At 42.6% G+C, this 20,820-nt stretch overlaps 2 protein-coding genes across 2 annotated transcripts; both read left to right on the top strand.

Moving 5' to 3' along the window:
* The first annotated feature begins 73 nt into the window (after nucleotides 1–73).
* On the top strand, nucleotides 74–19,020 carry pygma (phosphorylase, glycogen, muscle A). The gene is made up of 20 exons (XM_085288970.1): nucleotides 74–419; nucleotides 2,504–2,605; nucleotides 2,729–2,807; nucleotides 3,021–3,124; nucleotides 3,338–3,469; nucleotides 3,565–3,676; nucleotides 3,768–3,850; nucleotides 9,020–9,163; nucleotides 9,388–9,480; nucleotides 10,088–10,234; nucleotides 10,970–11,133; nucleotides 11,315–11,429; nucleotides 11,551–11,652; nucleotides 16,658–16,805; nucleotides 16,964–17,022; nucleotides 17,139–17,280; nucleotides 17,359–17,566; nucleotides 17,910–18,044; nucleotides 18,265–18,331; nucleotides 18,463–19,020. The coding sequence occupies exons 1-20, from the start codon at nucleotides 177–179 to the stop codon at nucleotides 18,610–18,612; spliced, it is 2,529 nt and encodes an 842-aa protein (XP_085145096.1). The 5' UTR covers nucleotides 74–176; the 3' UTR covers nucleotides 18,613–19,020.
* Nucleotides 11,663–16,651, top strand: LOC146565661 (zinc finger BED domain-containing protein 4-like). The gene is made up of 4 exons (XM_085288971.1): nucleotides 11,663–12,366; nucleotides 13,313–14,373; nucleotides 14,519–14,835; nucleotides 15,044–16,651. The coding sequence occupies exons 1-4, from the start codon at nucleotides 12,163–12,165 to the stop codon at nucleotides 15,397–15,399; spliced, it is 1,938 nt and encodes a 645-aa protein (XP_085145097.1). The 5' UTR covers nucleotides 11,663–12,162; the 3' UTR covers nucleotides 15,400–16,651.
* Nucleotides 19,021–20,820: the final 1,800 nt, after the last annotated feature.

Here is a 20,820-nt window from a genome sequence, read left to right as displayed (position 1 = left end):
CGATCTGCTCCACCCTCCGCTTAATATTTATAATCGCGCCTTTAAAACTGTGAAGCCAGGGCTGTGGTGTGGGTGCCTGTCTTGCTGTGTGTCTGGGACTGGTGGTGTGTACCTGCTGCCATACTGTTTACATTCTCCCAGTGTCAGAGCCCTGAGCCGCGATCACTTGCGCCACCATGTCTAAACCGTTGTCTGACCACGATAGAAGGAAACAGATTTCAGTGAGAGGCCTTGCCGGCGTCGAAAACGTTTCAGATCTGAAGCAAAACTTCAACAGGCATCTCCACTTTACTCTGGTCAAGGACAGAAATGTGGCAACCAAAAGGGATTACTACTTTGCGCTTGCCAACACGGTGCGCGACCACTTGATTGGCAGGTGGATCAGAACCCAGCAGTACTACTATGAGAAAGACCCTAAAGTAAGTTCTAATAAATCTAGATGTGACAGCCTATCGCCTACAAATCAATTATTAATCTATCTTTTTGATATCTTTTTGGCCATTTGTGTACAAACTTGTATTTTGGGTGGTTATAGAGTAAGAGTGGTATAAGGGAAAGATGAAAGAAATTTGTTTCATTACAATTACTTCGGATCTTACACTGTTTTATGGGATGCCTGTTTCTTCTGCACTGTTTCACATTTTTTAAAGTAAACAGTGGTGTCAAGTACCTGAAGACAATTACTCAGGTTTGTTTCTAGTAAATACCTGTAGAAGGTGTAAGCATATAACACACACACAAACACACAGAAAAAAACAGATTGAAAGAAATTGTTTCCTCTTTTCTTTCACATTAGTTTTACTTTATCTAAATTTTTCAAATTTATCTAATAATCCTTTAAGGAGCTAACTCTGGGCAAAACTACAGCTCCTGTTCCACTCAACCTGCTGCTATGCTGATGCATTAGTCTTATGCATGTGTGTATAATGTCAACATATATCAGTCAAAGGAGCGGCGCTTGTCTATGTAATTAGCTTTCTTCTTTAAACTTTGTCAGCTTGATATCAAATATTATAATGTCGCAATTTTTTAATGGCAAGAAAAAGCAAAATGTGTATTGGTGTAGGGATGTAAATACTTCTTCCTCCACCGAGAGCCAAAGCTTTGTATTCTTCAACTGTACCTTCAGCAGCTTGATATCGGTGTAATGCCAAGTCATGACATTTAAACTTCACTGGGGGTTCTTAGCACTCTGCTGGTATGCTGCAGTGCTTATACTGTGTTGAAACATGAAACCACCCCAAGACCTTCTGTTCCCTTCCTGTCTGACCATACAGCACATGTGTCATATGAGCAAATGCCTCTGAGGGTGTCTGAGTTCACTTAAAAGCAGTTGGATTGAAGTTGTATCTCAGCAACCCCAGTATTATTAGCCAACAGCTACAGAAAGAGCCTTAGAAGAACAATATGAAGCTGCCGTTACCACAATATTAGCCGCCACACCGCGTTATTGCTCGAAAATGTCACACGAAACTGTCTGTAATTACAATAGAGGGTTCAGATGCAGAGCAAAACTCAGCTCCAATTCAACTTATTAGTGGGGAAAAATGTTTCTTGCGAGATTATTAATAACCCCACTGAATGAAAGAGATTATTTTTCTTTAATAACGTTAAGAAAATTTGCCTGTACGCCATAGCTTACAATGCACGAGTTCAGTTCGCAAATTATCTGCACATGCTGCTCCTCACAATAAGTTTATTGATCGGGCGCTCTAACTCAGAAACCAGCCGAGAGCTTTTTCTGGTGCTCTGCATCGAAAGGTCAAAGGTGAACTTCTTAAAGGTCTTGCAGGAGGGAAGACATGCTAGCTTAAGAGCACGTCTACATCTTTGTGCAAAGATCACGTCCCGAAGAGTTACTATTGCAACTATTTAAACACTAATAATACACATTCATGGAAAAGCAGAGCCAATCAACACAAGAAGATGAAACAAAGATAAGATATGGAACAGAGTCATATATAATTCAGGAGATCCTGTTAGCGCTCTAGTGATACGGCTCTGTCAGATGTATTCATTATTATTTTACACATCCATCTGAACCACTTCTCCTATTACTCTAGACTTGAACTCCATAATGAAAGGTTATCAGCGGACCTTTACAGTGACCTCTACAGGAGTTATTTTTGCCCAAGCCCAAAATGTTGGGGTTACATAATACTTGAAGCAATCTGTCGCCCAGTCTTCTCTCCCCCTGCTTTACCTCCACAGCCTGTGTCCACCCTTCCATGTCAGAGAGAGAGAGAAAAAAAAAGCACACAACTAAATGGCAAAGGCTAAACAGAGGCTCAGGTGGCATATTTCTCCGCACTCTGAACCATGAAGCCAATAGATGAGACTCGCAGATTTCTTTGACAGTATGGGGCGGGTGTTAGTGGGACCTTTCCCCGACCCTGATCGCAGAATGTCACTTGAGTATTTCTGCTAGTGTTCATAAGACAGTTTTGACCTGTTTGATTGCTAAATATGATTTTTTTTTCTCCTTTTCGAATTCACAATGCAGCGTGTGTACTACATCTCCCTCGAGTTCTACATGGGTCGCACTCTGCAGAACACCATGGTGAACCTCGGACTGGAGAATGCCTGTGACGAGGCCATGTACCAGGTGAGACAAACACGCTTATTTTAATCCTCTTTTAACTGTGAAATTGCTGCTTTCAAATACTGTAACAGAGAGGGAGCATCCCCGAGTCACTGGTTTGCTGTTGTATGCGTTTGTCTCCTTCAGTTGGGTCTGGAAATGGAGGAGCTGGAGGACATGGAGGAAGATGCAGGTTTGGGCAATGGTGGCCTGGGTCGCCTTGCAGGTGAGCATCTTTTCATGCTTTGTATTAAATAAATTCAAAAGGAATTTATTTTTTTTTTATCCCTGTTGGATGACCAAAATACTGCATTTTTCTTTCTTTCTTTCTTTCTTTCTTTCTTTCTTTCTTTCTTTCTTTCTTTCTTTCTTTCTTTCTTTCTTTCCAAGAGCTGTGATATTATTGAACCTGTTATCATGTCCTGCCTTTGGTTTTCAGCCTGTTTCCTGGACTCCATGGCTTCACTGGGCCTGGCTGCCTATGGTTATGGTATCCGCTATGAATTTGGTATCTTCAATCAGAAAATTGTCAATGGCTGGCAGGTTAGAAGATTAAACTTCACATTCCTTTCAGTGAGAGAAAACAGCTGCTGTTGCTTTCCTTTTAAGTAACACCAGCTTTGTTTTTAAATCACCTGCTGGAGGAGTCTCCTTTTCATTATCATGACCTGACATCCCTTTATACCTGGCTCAGCTCAGAAGCCACCCGCTAATGAGCAGTTTTCTGCCTCAATACAAATGTGTGGCTTTACCCAGGTCGAGGAGGCCGATGACTGGCTGCGCTACGGCAACCCTTGGGAAAAAGCACGTCCTGAGTACATGCGCCCAGTTCACTTTTATGGCAGGACCGAGCATCACCCCGATGGCGTCAAATGGGTTGACACTCAGGTGAATGTGTGGAACAAAGCAAATTAAACTGAAAGATATTTCTTTGATGATCTACGGTTTTAAATAACTCGCTCTTCATGTTATGGTATTGACAGGTAGTGCTGGCTCTGCCTTATGACACCCCTATCCCAGGCTACAGAAACAACATTGTCAACACCATGAGGCTGTGGTCTGCAAAGGCACCGTGCGAGTTTAACCTGAAAGACTGTATGTATCCTGGCAGAGAGCACGTATTTTCAAAAATACATCTGTCAAATAAGAATTAGCATCAACTTAAATAATTGCTTTTTCCTTATAGTTAATGTCGGTGGCTACATTCAGGCTGTTTTGGACAGAAACCTGGCTGAGAACATCTCCCGTGTTCTGTATCCCAATGATAATGTAAGAAAATGTGGCTCTATTACCATTTAATCCACCAGCACTGCACTCATAGCCCGAGCATACAGATATTAACTTGAATTAGAGGAACTAGAAGAATGTGAATATCAAAGGGATCTGTGTGTGACTGGTTAGACCTTATCTTAGCTCAGCTGGGAGATGGACTTCCATAATTTGGACCACACCTAATGTCCTTTGTGCTCAGCTAGAGCCGATGTGTATTCTCCCAGCTTCCTCTGAAGCTCGGTTTCAAATCTGACAAAAGATCTGACCAACATGTGCCGACTCCTCAAAGGCTCCAGCAGGAGGATTTAGGAGATAACCATCTAGCGTGAGTTATAGCTCACGCCAAGTGTGGTAATTTACGTCTTTGCATTTGAGAACAGAAAGTGTGGTGTAACTCATGATGTAGTGTTACACTGCTGTTCAATCAAGTTTGCTCTAGTAATATCGGGATATTATAATAGTAGGGTGATCATTTATTAAATTTAGTCAAAAATGAAAGCTGAGGTTGTTTCAAAATACTGAAAGCTAATGTTTCCAGTTTCTTCAGTATATGAAATTGCAAACTGAAGACTAAATTTTTGCTAGTTTTAATCCCTTTATATAATTCCTTAAGTTGCTTTAATCAGCCTTAAAATGTCTTTGCAAATCCTCTCTGTTTGGCAAATCAAAACAGCAAATACACAGTATTCTCTTAACTCTTCCAAAAACATATTCATAGCCTCCAACACATTGGCTTTTACCTCTACTTCTTATTTATTTATTTATTTTTTTTCTTGGCCTGTCCCGTTTGGCTCTTTTGCCATCAGAATTGTTGTCTAAAGGCAAAGAAAGATGCCCAACGGATTTACTTTACCAAACTGACCATCCCAGCCTTGCCGTAATGGTCCATTTGATTCACCTTTTATTGTTTATTTTATTTTCACTTAATGAATACGGGACAGACTTGACTGGGGGAAAGAAGGGGAGAAAGAAAGAGGGAAAGAGAAACAGCTGAGAAGAGGGACGGGGGAGAAGGGCAAAAGACAAAAACCAACAGAACGGGCAGAGAAAAAAAAAATGCATATATCAATCACCTGGATCACCTGCTGAGAAAGAAAAAAGAAAGCAAGCAGAAGAGAACAAGAGTAATAGAATAAACAACATCACAATGATATATGGGAATATGACAGTAAATACTAAATGTTAAACATTATTGTGCAGCACTTAAGATCAACAGAACACAGTGTGCTTTGAGGTAGGAGCCAAAAAGGGTGTAATTTGTGGGTGTGATCACCCGTGTGTACACCTGTGAGCATGGACGCGCTTGTTTTTTGTTTTTTAAAAGGTTCCTTCATGTAATAATCTGCTAGAGGGTGTGGGGGGGCCACAGCCCCGTCCTCCAGGGCGTGAAGCAGGTGTGGAGGAGATCAAAACTCCAGACATCCAGAGGCCCCCAGAACACAAGAGACCAAGGAAGACCAACAGAGGGGCAGCTGCGCCACTGTCCCGGAAAGAGCTGAGGAGAGTCCCAGATGAGGGCTCACTCAGCAGCCGCGGAGCAGAAGCCAGGGGGAGTTGCAGTGACGCGCCCGTGAGCTCCGCCGGCAGCCAGCTGCGCCTGAGTGACCGAGCCCCAGGCCGAGAGGCCGGGGGCACCCCACCTCCGAAGTGGCCCGAGCGAGCCCCAGGCTCCAGGCCCCGATAAGCAGCCGCCAAGGAGTGAGCCGGTGTGTACCTGGACGCCCATCCCCGGACACAAAGAACCACCAACGCACCGATGTCTGAGGGGGTCCGCCACTGGCAGGGGAAGTGGTGGTAGGGGGAGATAGGCCTCCAAACCTTGGAGGGCCTGAGATGTCCCCAGAGAGGTGGCGCCTGACACCCAACCTGACATATAGACACAGACATACAGGCACACACAGATACAAACATCCATTCCCACCCTCATGCTCTCATATGCACTTACTCCACACTCAACCAACGTGGAGACAGACATAAAGAGACGTTGTACACACGATCACACTCCCCAAGCGTACTCTACAAACCGGGTCTAGGTGCCCCCGCCCCTGGAGGGGGGAACTGCACCCAGACCCAGGTGGTGTTTCCCTTTTCCCTGCGGTGGGGGGAGGCAGACCGCCCCGACTCCGCAGCAGCAGGAAGGCTCCACACTCCAGACCGCAGTCGGACGGCCAACTCCTCCTCCTAGTCCTAGCCCCCCTGCTCCAGCAGGTCGCAGAGAATGGGGGTGAGAGAAGACTCCAAACCTCCCTCCACCCGCTCATTGTAATGTTGATGCATGTGTGTTCTAAGGTGCATTTAAAACCCAGGAGGGCTTGGAGCTACCTGCCAGAGAGCAGCAGGTAAGCGCATGGTCCCTCCTGCTAGCCCTCAATGTCTACGTGTATTTAAAATTGAGAGGTGGGCAACGATGCCAGGGGTGGGGTGTACACCCTGATGGTACTTTGGACTCCGTGTATCGTGCCCACCCCCAAGATCCTATATGTATGTGTAATGAGAGTGTGAGTAATGTGAATGTCTAAGTTGTGGGATAAAATTGAGGCAGAGGCAGCCAGAAGGGGACAGAGGGGGGGGTAGCCTCCTCTGCACCCTGGTGACATACCCCTACTCCAAGGCCCTGCATGTGTGGGTGGTTGTGGTGGAGCGGAAAGAGGGAGGCAGCTGGAGATGGGGAGGGAAGGAAGGGAGGGGCAAGTGACCCCTCCCTGGGGCCAGCTCCCCCGCTGACCCCAGTAGGCACCCCCATACTCCGCGACCCGCCAGGGAAAGGGGGCCCAGGCCCATCCAGACCGGGCCCAGTGCAGCAGCGCCGCCCGGCCCCACAGAGCCCGGGACAGTCCACCCAACCCCACCACAGAGAAAACTGCACCCACCCCACCATCCACTCATCTTCCAGACTACATAAGACAATAAACACCCAGGCTGAGATCTTCCTCCACCTCTCCTGTATCTCCCCCTCCTGCAGAGGGAGCTCCTGAGGAGAGGAAAGCTCCTGCAAGATGTGACAATCTCCCCCACCAGTTGAAGAGCCCCCCAGGTGGCTCGACGCACCGGCGGCACCCTGCTCCAGGGCTGGGCCCCCATGCACCCACCCGCCCACAACCCCGGCAACACACCAACCAGGACCCAAGCCCCCGAGGCCCGGTCCGGGTCCCAGCCCAGAGACGGAGCACCCCCAGAACCTCACGCCCATCCCGGACCCACCCAGGGGCAGCCAGGCTACCAGGTCAGTAACCCACGTCCGTCAGCACAGACCCTCCCCTAGCCCCGCTGCACGCAGCCGCGAGGAAACAGTCACCTGAGAGCCAACAGAGCCCCTAACCGGACATGACCGCTACCCCGGGTTGAGCCCCCCAAGGAAGATGCCTCCGGGGAACCCCCCGACGCCCTAAGCCTGTCCCTACCCCCACACCAATCACAACAGTGAAGGCGGGACCAAACTATGACCCCCCACCCCCACTAGGTGATGGAGCTGATCAAAGGAGCCCAGAGCAATTGATCTGATGTGGTGGCAGAGGCTGTGTCAAGACTAATGTAATCTAATAGATAATTTCTATATTGGTTAGAATTAAGATTATTTTTATTTTTCCAGTTCATGAGGACTGTTTTCTTGGCAATGCATAGGGCAGTGAAAACCATATGGGCTATATTCTTTTCTGAAGTGACATTATCTAAGCTGCCCAACAAACACACTAAGGGGGAAGTTGGAATGTTACATTTCAGACACTTCGATAAGTCTTCACATATCTCGCGCCAAAACTTCTGAACTGGTGGACAGAACCAAAGAGCGTGGATATAATTGTCCGGTGAATTGGTTTGGCAGTGTGAGCAGTTGTTGGTAGACGTAAAGCCCATCTTGAACATCCGATGACCTGTATAGTGCACTCTATGTAGTATTTTGTATTGAATTAATTGAAGACTGGGATTTCTAATTAGATGAAAGGTTTTTAAGCAAATCTGAGACCAGAAGTTTAGGTCTAAGTTAACTGATAAATCCGCTTCCCATTTTGCAATAGGAAGTGATATTGATTCATCTGTTTTAGAAAGCATTCTGTATATTTTGGATAGTAATTTGGGGGGTTTAAGAGTAAGAAATTGAACCACACTTGGTGGTGTTTGTAGTTCAACTTGACCCGGTTTAAATTTCTTTTTTACTATGGATTTAATTTGTTGATATTGTAAAAATCTTTTCTTGTTGATCCCATATTGTGTAACTAGTCCGTCAAATGAAATAAATTCTGTTCCTTCTAGTATATGTTCTAAATATTTGATTCCTTTATCACTCCAATCTGAAAAGTTTATCATATTATTGTTTTGTAATATGTCAGGGTTGTTCCAGATAGGTGTACGTTTGCATGGGATTAATGAAGACGCCGTCAATTTTAGAAACTCCCACCATGCTGTCAGAGAATAGCTGATGTTGATGCTTTTAAAGCATTCATGTCGTTGGATGTTTGAGCTGATAAATGGTAGGTCTGAGATCTCTAGATTATTGCAAAGTGCTTGTTCTACATCTAGCCAAGGTTCATCTAAGAGGGTGTGTTTTAGCCATCCTGAGATAAACTGAAGCCTGTTGGCTAAGAAGTAGTGCTGAAAGTTAGGCAGTTCTAGTCCTCCTTTATCCTTGGTCTTTTGTAGTGTTTTTAAGCTTATACGTGGGGGTTTATTTTTCCAAAGGAATTTGGACATACATGAATCTAGAGATCTGAACCAATCTTGTGGCGGTTTAGTTGGGATCATTGAGAATAAATAATTTATTTTTGGTAAGACCATCATTTTTATAGCGGCATGAATTTGGTATCTTTGAGGGATGAAAAGTGTGAAATTTATGTCTTTTGCATATTCAAGGGGGATCTGATTTAAACACTGATTAGCTGCACAGTGGACAAATGCAAATGCACGCTTATACACATGTAGTACACTTTGCCAGTATATTCTTAATGGGTGTTAGCATAATGTCTCTGCTTAAGAGATTAGACATAGATCTATTAAAGCTTCACTAAATCTTTTCTCACAAGTCTAATATGTAATTGTGATATTAAAATATTTTTGTGGTCCACGAAAAAAAGCAGCCGCTGATATACAAAAGGCTATGCTTAATGAATAATAAAAGAAAATTCATCTTTGACTGCAGAACAGAAAAAGACAAATATGTGTCTTTACCCGCAGTTCTTTGAAGGAAAGGAGCTCCGTCTGAAGCAGGAATACTTTGTGGTGTCTGCCACCCTGCAAGACATCATCCGCCGTTTCAAGGTCTCTAAGTTTGGCTCCAGGGAGATTGCTCGCACAGACTTCAGCAAACTGCCTGACAAGGTGAAGTGAAAAACTCAACAAAATAGTTTCTGTCAAAAATGAAAAGATTTCCTCATGATGTTCTCCCTGGGTCTTCATTAAATTGCCTCTGTCAGTTTTTTGAACAGGTTGCAGGTGGGTTTTATTGTACCTTAGGAGAATAGTTGAAAAGAATAGTATCTACAAAGCGCTCTGTGACCCATTCAAACTCGGTTTTGACTTTCTTTAATGTTTTGCATATTCAGGTTGCCATCCAGCTGAATGACACTCACCCAGCCATGGCTATTCCTGAGCTGATGAGGGTTCTTGTTGATGAAGAGAAGCTGAACTGGGAAACGGTGAGTAGCAGATTAATACGACCCCTAAAAGGGTCTTAAAAGGTTATGTGTGCTTTATGTTGATTTGCTGCTTTAAATGATCACAGTGAGGTCAGTTTGTTGCACAGTATAACAGTAACAGAATAATGACACATCTGGCTTTAAATTGGTGCGAACATTTCCCAGTAGGCCTCACTTTCTGTGTGCTACCAGGCTAAAGGTTTGAATGCACAACCAAAGCAAGCTGACCCGTTTGTTTTTGCCAGTAGTTTTCTCCAGGCAGTTGAAATGGTTGACACTAGTATAACTGGAGTAAATGTGGACACTCTACCAAGCAAAAGAAACAGAGTTCAGCTGCTGGAAGGGCGAACAAAACAAAAAGTGAACTACAGATGAGAGAGTTCAGAAGCAACTGCTGATCTATTAGGTCACAAAAAAGGAGAAGCGACCTGTTCTTTCAGCAAGAAGGTGGAGTTAAAAACTTACCTACTGTCACCGCAGTGTTTGACGCTTGATGTCTGTCATTACCTTGATGATGATGACAATGGAGGGATGCAGGGTGGATATCAGCTCAGAATTTATTTATTTTTCTGTTCACTAAACCTAATGTCCTGCTGCTGATGGTGAGGCCTGGGACATCTGTGTGAGAACCTGTGCCTACACCAATCACACGGTTCTCCCTGAAGCTCTGGAGCGCTGGCCAGTCGAACTGTTTGCTCATCTGCTGCCCCGTCATCTGGAAATAGTCTATGAGATCAACCGCCGCCACCTGGAGGTTAGTTCTGCACATTGCAGCATGTCATAATTTGGGGTGTGCTGGATGCATAGGCCCCTATGGCTCCTAATTACTATATATAGCACAGGAAGGACATATTGACGTTGTCCTGTGGCTCAATGTAAATATAGTTAATGTTATAATTAATGATTTTAATCTGCTTCATAGGTAAGATAAGTTAAGAAAGATATTAACCTTCTAGCATAAATACAGCATGAAACTGAAAAACCTGAAAGGTAAAGAAGCAGAAAAAACAAAATACTTATTCTTACTTTTTTAATAATATTGTTCCATCGTGGATTTTAGATTGCTACTGTGGAACGAGACAACAGGAAACCTTATTAAAATGCAAGGACAGACTTCAAAGATTGGCAGGAGAACCAAAATGCTGTAATGTAAAAGTCAAAGGACAAAATGGTCCTGATGGGCTTTTAATTGCAACATCTGTCAGAATAGACTCCCACATTCTTCGTGAACAGAGAGAGACTTGTTTCTGACATAAAGTGGTGGGCAGGTTTTTATGAGCTGTTGCTCAACCAGATAACACACTGACTTTCATCTACTTAAATCCTGACTGAAACTGTCCTACTGGTGGTCTGGTATAATTTTAGAATAGCTGTATTGACCCTACAGTGACAAGTGTGACAAGTAAAATCATATTCAGCAAATGAAATAAAGAAATATAACCTCTGACTTAGTTTATTTTTGCTTCTCGTGCACCTTTGAATTTTGCAGAGAGTTGCTGCTAAGTACCCCGGCGATGTGGATCGCCTTCGCCGCATGTCCCTCATTGAAGAAGGCGGACAGAAGAGGATTAACATGGCCCATCTGTGCATTGTGGGCTCCCATGCCGTCAACGGCGTGGCTCAGATCCACTCGGACATCCTCAAAGCTACAGTGTACGTCTCTAAACAAAAACTGATCATCCTTTGTAGTGGTAAATCATAATCAACGTCGCACACAGATGCACGAGTGTGTGTAGTAAATGTATTGCTATCTGTTTCATAAATCCCCATCCTCTGTCATTTCAAGGACTGCACATCATCTGTGTGTTCTGATATATGCTATGCTCTCCCGCAGCTTCAAGGACTTCTATGAAATGGAGCCACATAAGTTCCAAAACAAGACCAACGGCATTACTCCTCGCCGCTGGCTGGTTATGTGCAACCCCGGGCTTGCCGAGGTCATTGCCGAGGTTAGCAGTGTTTCAAATATACAAGGGACACAGTGCTTAAATTTAGGTTATACTTAACAAAGGACAATGATCAGTCAATTTATTTACTCATTTATTTTTTCACTTATCTTTTTCTCATTAGAGAATTGGGGAGGACTTCATTCGTGACCTTGACCAGCTTAGGAACCTCATCAAGTTTGTGAATGATGAGGCTTTCATTCGTGATATTGCCAAAGTGAAACAGGCAAGTAATGTGTTATTTTGTCTAATATGTATCCAGCATTATGCTCAAAAAGATACAAGAATGCTTGTGAATGTTTATAATTGTGTCTGAAGATGACAGGATGTCGAAGTCCTGCAGAGAAGCGGCACATATATTCAGGGGTGGAAGTAACGAATTACAAATACTCACGTTACTGTAATTAAGTACATTTTTTGGGTACTTGTACTTTTACGAGTAATTTTTCAAGTGTGTAATTTTACTCATACTTGAGTACAACTTACACCATGTAATCTACTTCGCTACTTATAAAATCAAAAGTCACTACTGAGTACGCCCACAATTTGAATTAATATTCAAACCTTTCGTCTGCATTTTTGCAGCCAATAAGGCCGTGCAATCGCAACCGCGCCAATTTAAGACGTAAGCAAAGAATAAACTCCGCTGCAGCAGCAGGCACAGGTGTCTGGAGGTGCTAAATGGTGGAGTATAAACTACTTTATAGACGAAAGATTTGGAGACAAAGAAGCCAAAATGGAGACAGAGGACAACACTGTCAACCATGAAAACGACGTAGAAAAGACGGAGGACGCGTGCCCGTGGCCATACCTGGAGGAATTTTTCGTGTACAGAGGAAGAAAAGGAGACAGCGTCCAGATGCAGTGCAAACTTTGTTTGACCTCTACAGTCATTTCAGCTTACAAGACTTCAGCATCTAATCTAAAAAAACACATTGAGGTAAGAGGTTTTACAACTATACGTGTATGATATTGCTTTCTTATTTTTCATGTGTGTTAAGGTTACTAGTTTGGCTAAGATATTGTCACCGCCATTGGTTAGCCTGATATTAAAATAAGACGGAGCTAGCTAATGTGCGTGTGTGCATGCATAATTGAGCTACAATTCGTAGGAATGTTTTAGCTTATTATTTGGATAACCACCGTCATTACAATAAATTAAACTTGTAGTCATTTAAAACTCACAGGCCTACAATCAGCTGGCCTATTTAAAAAAACAAACAAACTTGAACACAGTGCTGAGCTGCATCTCAAATTAATCTTCCAGCTCTCAGCTGACATGTACCAGAGCCCGATTGATGGATCAGTTGATCAGTATCATTGGCCTGATATAGGTCTATCATAGTGACATGGCTCTTAATCAGTAGGGTTATATGTTTCCCAATATGATATCTTTTTTTAAAGAACATAATGTGGATTGGTTTTATTTGTTAGCTGTATGGGCAGCATTTTTGTGTATGTGATCCCTTTTCTTAAATTAGATTTGCTAGATACACATATTTTGCTCTCTTAGTATTTTTAGGACCTGACTAATACTGAAAACTTTAGGGTGATACTGATAAAAAGGAGTTAAAAATTTAGATACTGATACATTGGTCGATACTCTTTTTACAGATAGTATACATATTACAGAACTTAGAATGTATACAGAAATTCATGTTTTTTGCAATGATCGTTCAAAATTGGTTTACACTTGTGAATAAATACAGCAATATATCTGCAAAATTTGACCAATTCACCACTCTTTTATACTATGCTCAACAATCAAAGATTAGCTCAAGTCTAGTTGAATAATGTTTTAAAAATGTGTTTTCTTTTAGTGTTAATCACAGTGATGTTATGAAGTAATGTATGAACCTGACGTATGATAATATTTATCTCTACAGAGGAAACATCCATCGAAGACTGAGCAGTACAATATCACTGTGGCATCAACATCTCGACAGCGAAAGACCACAGCCACACCAAACAAGCTCTCAGCAAATACACAAGCCAAGTTACCAGACCTGATGTTGAGAGCTGCAAACAAACATGTTCCACAAGCAACTGTTGACAAGCTTGTCATCAATTTCATATGTGAGGGTCTACAGCCATTTGCAGTGGTAGAACAGCCATCTTTCAAAGAATTGGTTACCACATTACAACCTCAAGCCAAAGTCATCTCCAGACCCACTGTCCGTGCCAGAATCTGTGAAGCTGCTGATCACATGAAGATGACTTTGGTTGCAGCATTGGATAAAGTCAAATTTGTTGCTACCACTACTGATTGTTGGTCAGCTCATCAGAAAAGTTACCTTGGAGTCACATGCCATTGGATAGAGGAAGCGTCCCTGGAAAGAAGATCTGCAGCACTAGCATGCAAAAGATTGAGAGGGTCTCACACATTTGACATGCTTGCTGGTGCGCTTGATGATATCCATTGCCAATACAAGATTAGAGGCAAAGTTGTAAGAACCACAACTGATAGTGGATCCAACTTTGTCAAGGCCTTCCACATGTTTGGGGCACAAAATGATGCAGATGAAGCTGAAGATGAAGCAGACCCAGAAATTATTGACCTGACTGACCATAGGGACTACCATGAGGCAAGTGCAATTCTTGATGAAGACTCTGGTTTGGAGTATCAACTTCCGCCTCATCAGCGATGTGCATGTCACCTGCTAAACCTTGTGGCAACAACTGATGCTGCCCTAGCAGAGAGCATGAATGAAACCTACAAGAGGCTCTCCCGTGCAACCTTTGCAAAATGCCAGGCCATTTGGAACAAAACTGGCCGATCTCATTTGGCTAATGAAGTGGTAGAGGACAAGTGTGAGCTACAGATCATTCGTCCCAATGCAACACGATGGAATTCAACCTACCTTGCCATTGAAAGGATAATACGCATCATTGATGAGAAGGGGGAAGATGCCATCAGGAGCATTTGTGAGGAGTTCAAGGTGAAAATGTGAGTAAAATTGGACACCTACCAATATGGTTTCAAATTTTGTGAATTTTCCTTAATGGATGGTTAAAAACGTGAGCAGACTCTTAATATTAAATCAGAAGATCCCTATTATAGTCATGGTGGGTTTTGTTGTTGTGTCTTACAGGTTGAGTCCTGCAGAAGTTGCATTCCTAAGGGAGTACTGTACCACCATGAAGCCACTGGTGAAAGCTTCAAACATCCTTCAGTCTGAGTCCACTTCCTTTATGGGATGGCTCCTGCCAGTAATCCAACAACTACTGTCCAAACTTAGCAGGCTGGAGACATCAAGCAAGACATGCGTGCCACTCATCAGAGCCCTGCAAAATGGCCTTCAAAAGCGTTTTGGAGCGATGATGGAGGATCCAGAGTTGGCTGCAGCTGCAGTCCTCTTACCCAAGTTCAAGACTTCCTGGACTGACAGAGCAGATGTAACAGAGGCTGGTAAGGATTCATGTGATCCCATTTTTGTGTATTTTTACATTTGAACACATGCTTAAGTGAGTATTTCACCTAATACATTGTAAGTTATTGATGGTCTGTCCTGAATACTAAACAATCCTTTTTGAGAATTTGCCGATTTTAAATTTGTGTTCAGGAATAATCACTGAAATTTAAATAACAAAATTGTGTTATCTACTTGCAATTACAGCCTTGACATACATCAAACAACATCTTGAAACGACAGCGCATGAGAGTGAGGATCAGCAAAGAGAGTCATCTGATGAAGATGAATTCTTCTCCAGACCAATCTCCAGAAGGCTGCAAAGTGCAGTTGAGCTTGATGGTTATCTTGCTTGTGCCACAGACACCATGGAGCTGCTGCACTCCTTCTCAGCCATCAAAAACCTCTCTCTTAAACTGAACACAGCTCTGCCTGCTTCTGCTGCGTGTGAACGACTTTTTAGCTGTGCTGGTCTACTCTTCACTGCCAAACGAAGTCGGATTGCCTCTGTTAATTTAGAAAACCAGCTCTTGCTGAAACTGAACAAAAGGTTCAGAAAGTAAAGTGTGAAAGAAATGCTAAGACTTTAAGACACTTACCTGCCTGTTGTTCAGTGTATGGGGAAAAGTTTAAATGGTTCTACGCATGTTCAGAAACATTTTTGTCATTGTTTTAACAAACAAAATTCCTCCTTTTATATCTACATTTATTTACAAAACAAGTTACCTTTCTATACCTTGTTCATCTGAAAAATGTGCTTTGAACATAAATATTTATACTGGTGAATCGAGTTGAATGCCTGCTATTGACAACAGAATAAAACATCAGTCTGTTAAAAAGTAATTAATACTCTGAGTAGTTTTTGAGAACAGTACTTTGTACTTTTACTCAAGTATTTTTTTAACACCAGTACTTTTACTTGTAATTGAGTACAATTTAACCAGTGTAACAGTACTTGTACTTGAGTACAAATTTTGAGTACTCTTTCCACCTCTGCATATATTTCACATTAAGCAACCTGTGCCTGTTTTCAGACTGCACACACAAACTGTTCTGTAAAATATCTGATGAAATATCGTTTTTTTCCAGAGACCCAACCTGCTGACCTATTTGTTCCTCTAAGATCAGTGTCAAAGCCTGCATTAACAGTTAATAACTGCAGCATCTACACCGTAGCCAGCACATATTGTGGTTTACCACTTCAGTCTGGGAAAAATGCCATTTTATGAATACTTCGCAAGCCTAGATGGCTGTTGTCCTTGGGGCTTTCAGAGTACATTTCTGCACATGAACAGTAATAGCATCAGGATAGAGGTGGGCCCTGACTGTCAGTTGGGCATGAGTCAGTGGGCTTACCTCAAGGCCTTAGGCACATTGGTCCATGGCTTCTGACACATGCGATATTCAACACGTGACACTCGCCTTGTGTTTGAGCTCACAACACTGGACCACTGGACTGTGACCTTGGTTCATTTAGTTGCATAACAAAAACAATATTTTACAGCAAACAGTTACAGACAGAGGAAGGTGTTCTGGGAAGCAAGCACTGACTCGGTTAATGAAGAAATTCCAGAGATCCACCTCTCATCTCTGACACGTGACAGTCATGTAGCTCTTTTCTGTCTCTGCAACTGACAAGCAAATAAAATGAATACATTAGCCCTGAAACCTCCCCAAGGCAGACAGTAGTATACGCATATGGCCAAAAAGGCATTCCTGACAGTCACAATTGTGCTTTTCTTTTCTCATGTTCTTGGGTTACCATACTTTGACTATGACGTTTTCTTTTTTTGGAGTAAAATAAATGTTTTGATCACGTAGGAAAACAAAATGAAATTCGCTGTGCACCTGGAAGAGCACTACAAGGTGAAGATCAACCCCAACTCCATGTTTGACGTTCAAGTCAAGAGAATCCATGAATACAAGAGACAGCTGCTCAACTGCCTGCACATCATCACTTATTACAACCGTAAGGATGCATTTAAAAGCCTCTGCCATTTTCATTTGATTTGATATTTTCTCAAATCCAAATAACATGTTGCTCCAGATCTTTACCGACTGTGTGTCAGAGCCTACAAAAAGGATTTTGCTGCTCGCCTCAGTTTTGTCTCTTTATATCTCCACCAGGCATCAAGAAGGATCCCAACAAGCAGTGGACCCCAAGAACTATCATGATTGGAGGAAAGGTTTGTATTTTAATTTAACAGCTATTAGCTTTAAATTTATGTCACATTTCAGCACCATTCGATACGAAGTGTTAAGGCTATTTAATGTCGTGTCTCTAACTGTGGCTCTCTTGCAGGCTGCTCCTGGATACCACACTGCAAAAATGATTATCCGCCTGATCACGGCTATCGGTGAGGTGGTCAACAATGATCCTGTCGTTGGAGACCGTCTGAAAGTAATCTTTTTGGAGAACTACAGAGTAACACTGGCAGAAAAAGGTAATTACCAAATCACTGCAAATGTTTATTAATATTTATTCTAAAATTTCTCAAACCCCTACTTCTGCTCTTTCCCAGGCATCCCTGCTGCTGACCTGTCAGAGCAGATCTCTACAGCTGGAACTGAGGCCTCTGGCACTGGCAACATGAAGTTCATGCTGAATGGCGCCCTGACCATTGGCACCATGGACGGGGCCAACGTGGAGATGGCAGAGGAGGCCAGTGAAGAAAACCTATTTATCTTCGGCATGAGGGTGGACGATGTCGAGGCCCTTGACAAGAGAGGGTAAGGAGAGAACATTTATTACTCCTAGCCTCATATTGTCTTTGTAATTTCGATAACTACTGTACGTAATATATTGCCATATCTGTCAGACAAACAAAAGATCAACTATCAAGATTTTCTGATATTAAAACGAGTGTACACATGCTCTGACAATCCAAACAGAGACTCAAATGTTATGTTCACACAAACTGAGATTTTCCACACGAAAAAGGTGTGGCCTTGGGCTCATATTTTTTATAGGCCCTATTTGCTTTTTCCTTGTGAATGATTCAGTTACTACGGCGACAACCTGGTCCTTCTGTGTTTCTGAATGTGTTTGTTATTTATTTTCTTTCCTGCTTAGATACCACGCCGAAGAGTACTACAACCGTCTGCCTGAGCTGAAACAGGCTATTGACCAGATTGCTGGAGGCTTCTTTAGCCCAAAGCAGCATGACCTGTTTAAAGAAATTGTCAACATGCTGATGCATCATGACAGGTAGAGACACATCTAACATTAGATGCCTGAGGCTCAGACCTGCATGCACACATACAAATATTGTGTATGAACTTGCTGAACATCCTGGTGTTGCTGCATGCAAAGCAATATTCAGTGCACATGTTCATTCACACATATGCATTTATTCATATGCAACAGGTGAACTTTGTTATTAGCCTGTTATGTTATCATTTGGTTAATGGCATTATTCTCTGCATAGGTTTAAGGTCTTTGCTGACTATGAAGACTACATTAAATGCCAAGAGAAAGTCAATGCTCTTTATAAGGTAGGAATTAAATGCAAAAGCTGGGAAAAAATGCTTCTTATGTATTCATAGTATGATATAGATAGTTGTCTCATTCACAGTGTAAAAGTCAAGTTATTCTTGGCTTATCAATCATTTTTATTCTCCCCTAGAATCCCAAGGAATGGACCAAGAAGGTGATCTACAACATTGCTGGGTGTGGCAAGTTCTCCAGTGACCGCACCATTGCCCAGTATGCTCGTGAGATCTGGGGCGTGGAGCCCACGCTTGAGAAAATCCCCGCCCCCGATGACAAACACTAAAATGTCTACATGACAGCCAACACCGCAGTTTCCCTTGTTGGTTCAACTGTCTTCAGAACTCACACGGAAGATACTGTATGTCTTGCAAAAGTCCCCCACAAACCTTTGTCCACAGCCATTAATCAGTGTCACATATAAGCTCAAGTTTACATTTTTCATACCTGCATATTCGCAGCATCCAGGTTACAGGCTAGTGAAGTAAATCCATTGCAGCTGTCATCAGTGAAGCAGAAACTGCTGTTTAGCTGCTGGAAAAAGGACAAAAGAGATTTTTGTTGGGGCTTGTAGAATTAACCGTGGTATCTTTGTATTCCGAAATATAAAGTCTTGTATTTCCATTTCAGACCCATTCTGAATAAAAAACAAAAACTGTCTTAAAAGCCATAAATAAAATCTGACTTATTTATTTAGCTGTTTCAGGCATGATTCATAATTGTAAAATACAGAATAAACATGCACGTACATTTAGCCGCAAATTCAACTTAGAGTGAGTTGGTGAAAAAAGGCATCTATGGACTTTACCTTGACCTGCACAAACAGTTATCGTCAGAATTGCGACTCGACAAAAATCCCAGAATCTGTGTTGATGGACAGTGAATGCACCAGCTGTACGCCGGAAAATAAAAACTTCAGCTCATCCAATCATAACAACAACATAAACAACAAAAAGGAAATGATGATATGCCTCCAGTCTATAGTCATGCCATCACTACAATTTTACAGCTTAAAGTGACAGCTGTGATTGTACACTTTGAGGTGCTAAAAGGAAAGGGAGTATAATTGTGTTTATGAGAGTGAATGGGGAGGAAAAAGTCTGATTAATAACAACGGCATCCACTGAAAAACACAAGGGACAGAAGTGTAATTAGATACTTGTGAATAATAGTGCACGCTCAATCTTCCACAAGGCCTACATGTCTAATATGTAATTTGAACACTGACGTGAGCGCAGACACGCACATCTATGTGTGTTGTTTGCTCTCTGGGTTTAGAGACTGCGCAAATTCAAACCTCAAACAAACAACTCAGCACCATTTTCTTATGTAAAAGTAACGGAAGTTTTACTACTCATGTAGGTGTTGCACCAATTATTTGTAGCTTTTATTTTAGGCCGGGCGACCGTGGCTCAGGGGGTTGGGAAGCGTATCTGTAACCGGAAGGTCACCGGTTCGATCCCTGGGCTCTCTGTCCTGTTCGTTGTGTCCTTGGGGAAAGACACTTTACCCTACCGCCTACTGGTGTTGGCCAGAGGGGCAGCTGTGGCTACAACCGTAGCTTGCCTCCACCAGCGTGTGAATGCGAGAGTGAATGGTATTGTAAAGCGCTTTGGGTGCCTTGAAAAGCGCTATATAAATCCAATCCGTTTGAACTATTCAAATTCATGATGGGAGTGTGTTCGCAACGGCTCTGTTTACTGGATGGAGTCCAACAGGTTTCTTGTATGTAGGTTAAACCAACTAATGATAGCAATGTAGCACACAGATGCAATTAGACAAAAAAAAAAAGAGAGGGATCAGAGCGCCTGATAAGCCCAAGGTCCCGAGCCCCAGGCTAGACAATACCAGCACGAGACCCACAGGCACTATATCAGTGAGGACAGCACTCTGGTGATAGGATGCAGTTAGAGGCTGTAAATTATCAACGCAAGCTGTTATCATGCGCTTTTACTGACGATACTTGTTGTAGTGAATAAATCCATTCACAGCCTTTATTCCAAAACAATGAATCAAAGCATCATCATTAAAAATGGCAGCTCTTCAGCGACTGTTTCTGAGAAACCTTTGGCTGCTTTTTTAGATTATGTCAACAATTTCGCTGCACATAAACGCTGAGACTGCGTTAAAGTGTGAATGTCAGCTTGACATCCTGGCTGACAAACCTAGATCTATCAGTCAAGTGCATAAATAAAAGGGTAATACAGCATCTACCAAATGGCACAGGTGTTTAGGCACAGATGTCTTTCCAGGTGTGATGTTTTGGAATGAATTTTCCAAACCTGACAAGAAAAAAAGAAATTGGACCTTGAAAAACCCAAATCCTGCCTTCCTCAAATATGTCCAGTGAAACTGAGTGACTTCATTTTATTCTTATAGCACAAAGATACATGGACACGAGAGAATGCAAAGATTCTGCAACTGTGCAGCATGTGTTTCTAATAAACTGACGCTGCTTTAAAATTATAGCTCTGACACAAAGACACCTCATTTT

This window comes from Mchenga conophoros, linkage group LG10 (assembly GCF_057382185.1).
Source record: "Mchenga conophoros isolate Kocher_MC1m ecotype Shallow Benthic linkage group LG10, M_conophoros_male_GT1.1, whole genome shotgun sequence".
Lineage (NCBI taxonomy): Eukaryota > Metazoa > Chordata > Actinopteri > Cichliformes > Cichlidae > Mchenga > Mchenga conophoros.
Note: the sequence above shows the minus strand (reverse complement) of the source record. Positions and strands in the feature narration are given on the sequence as shown.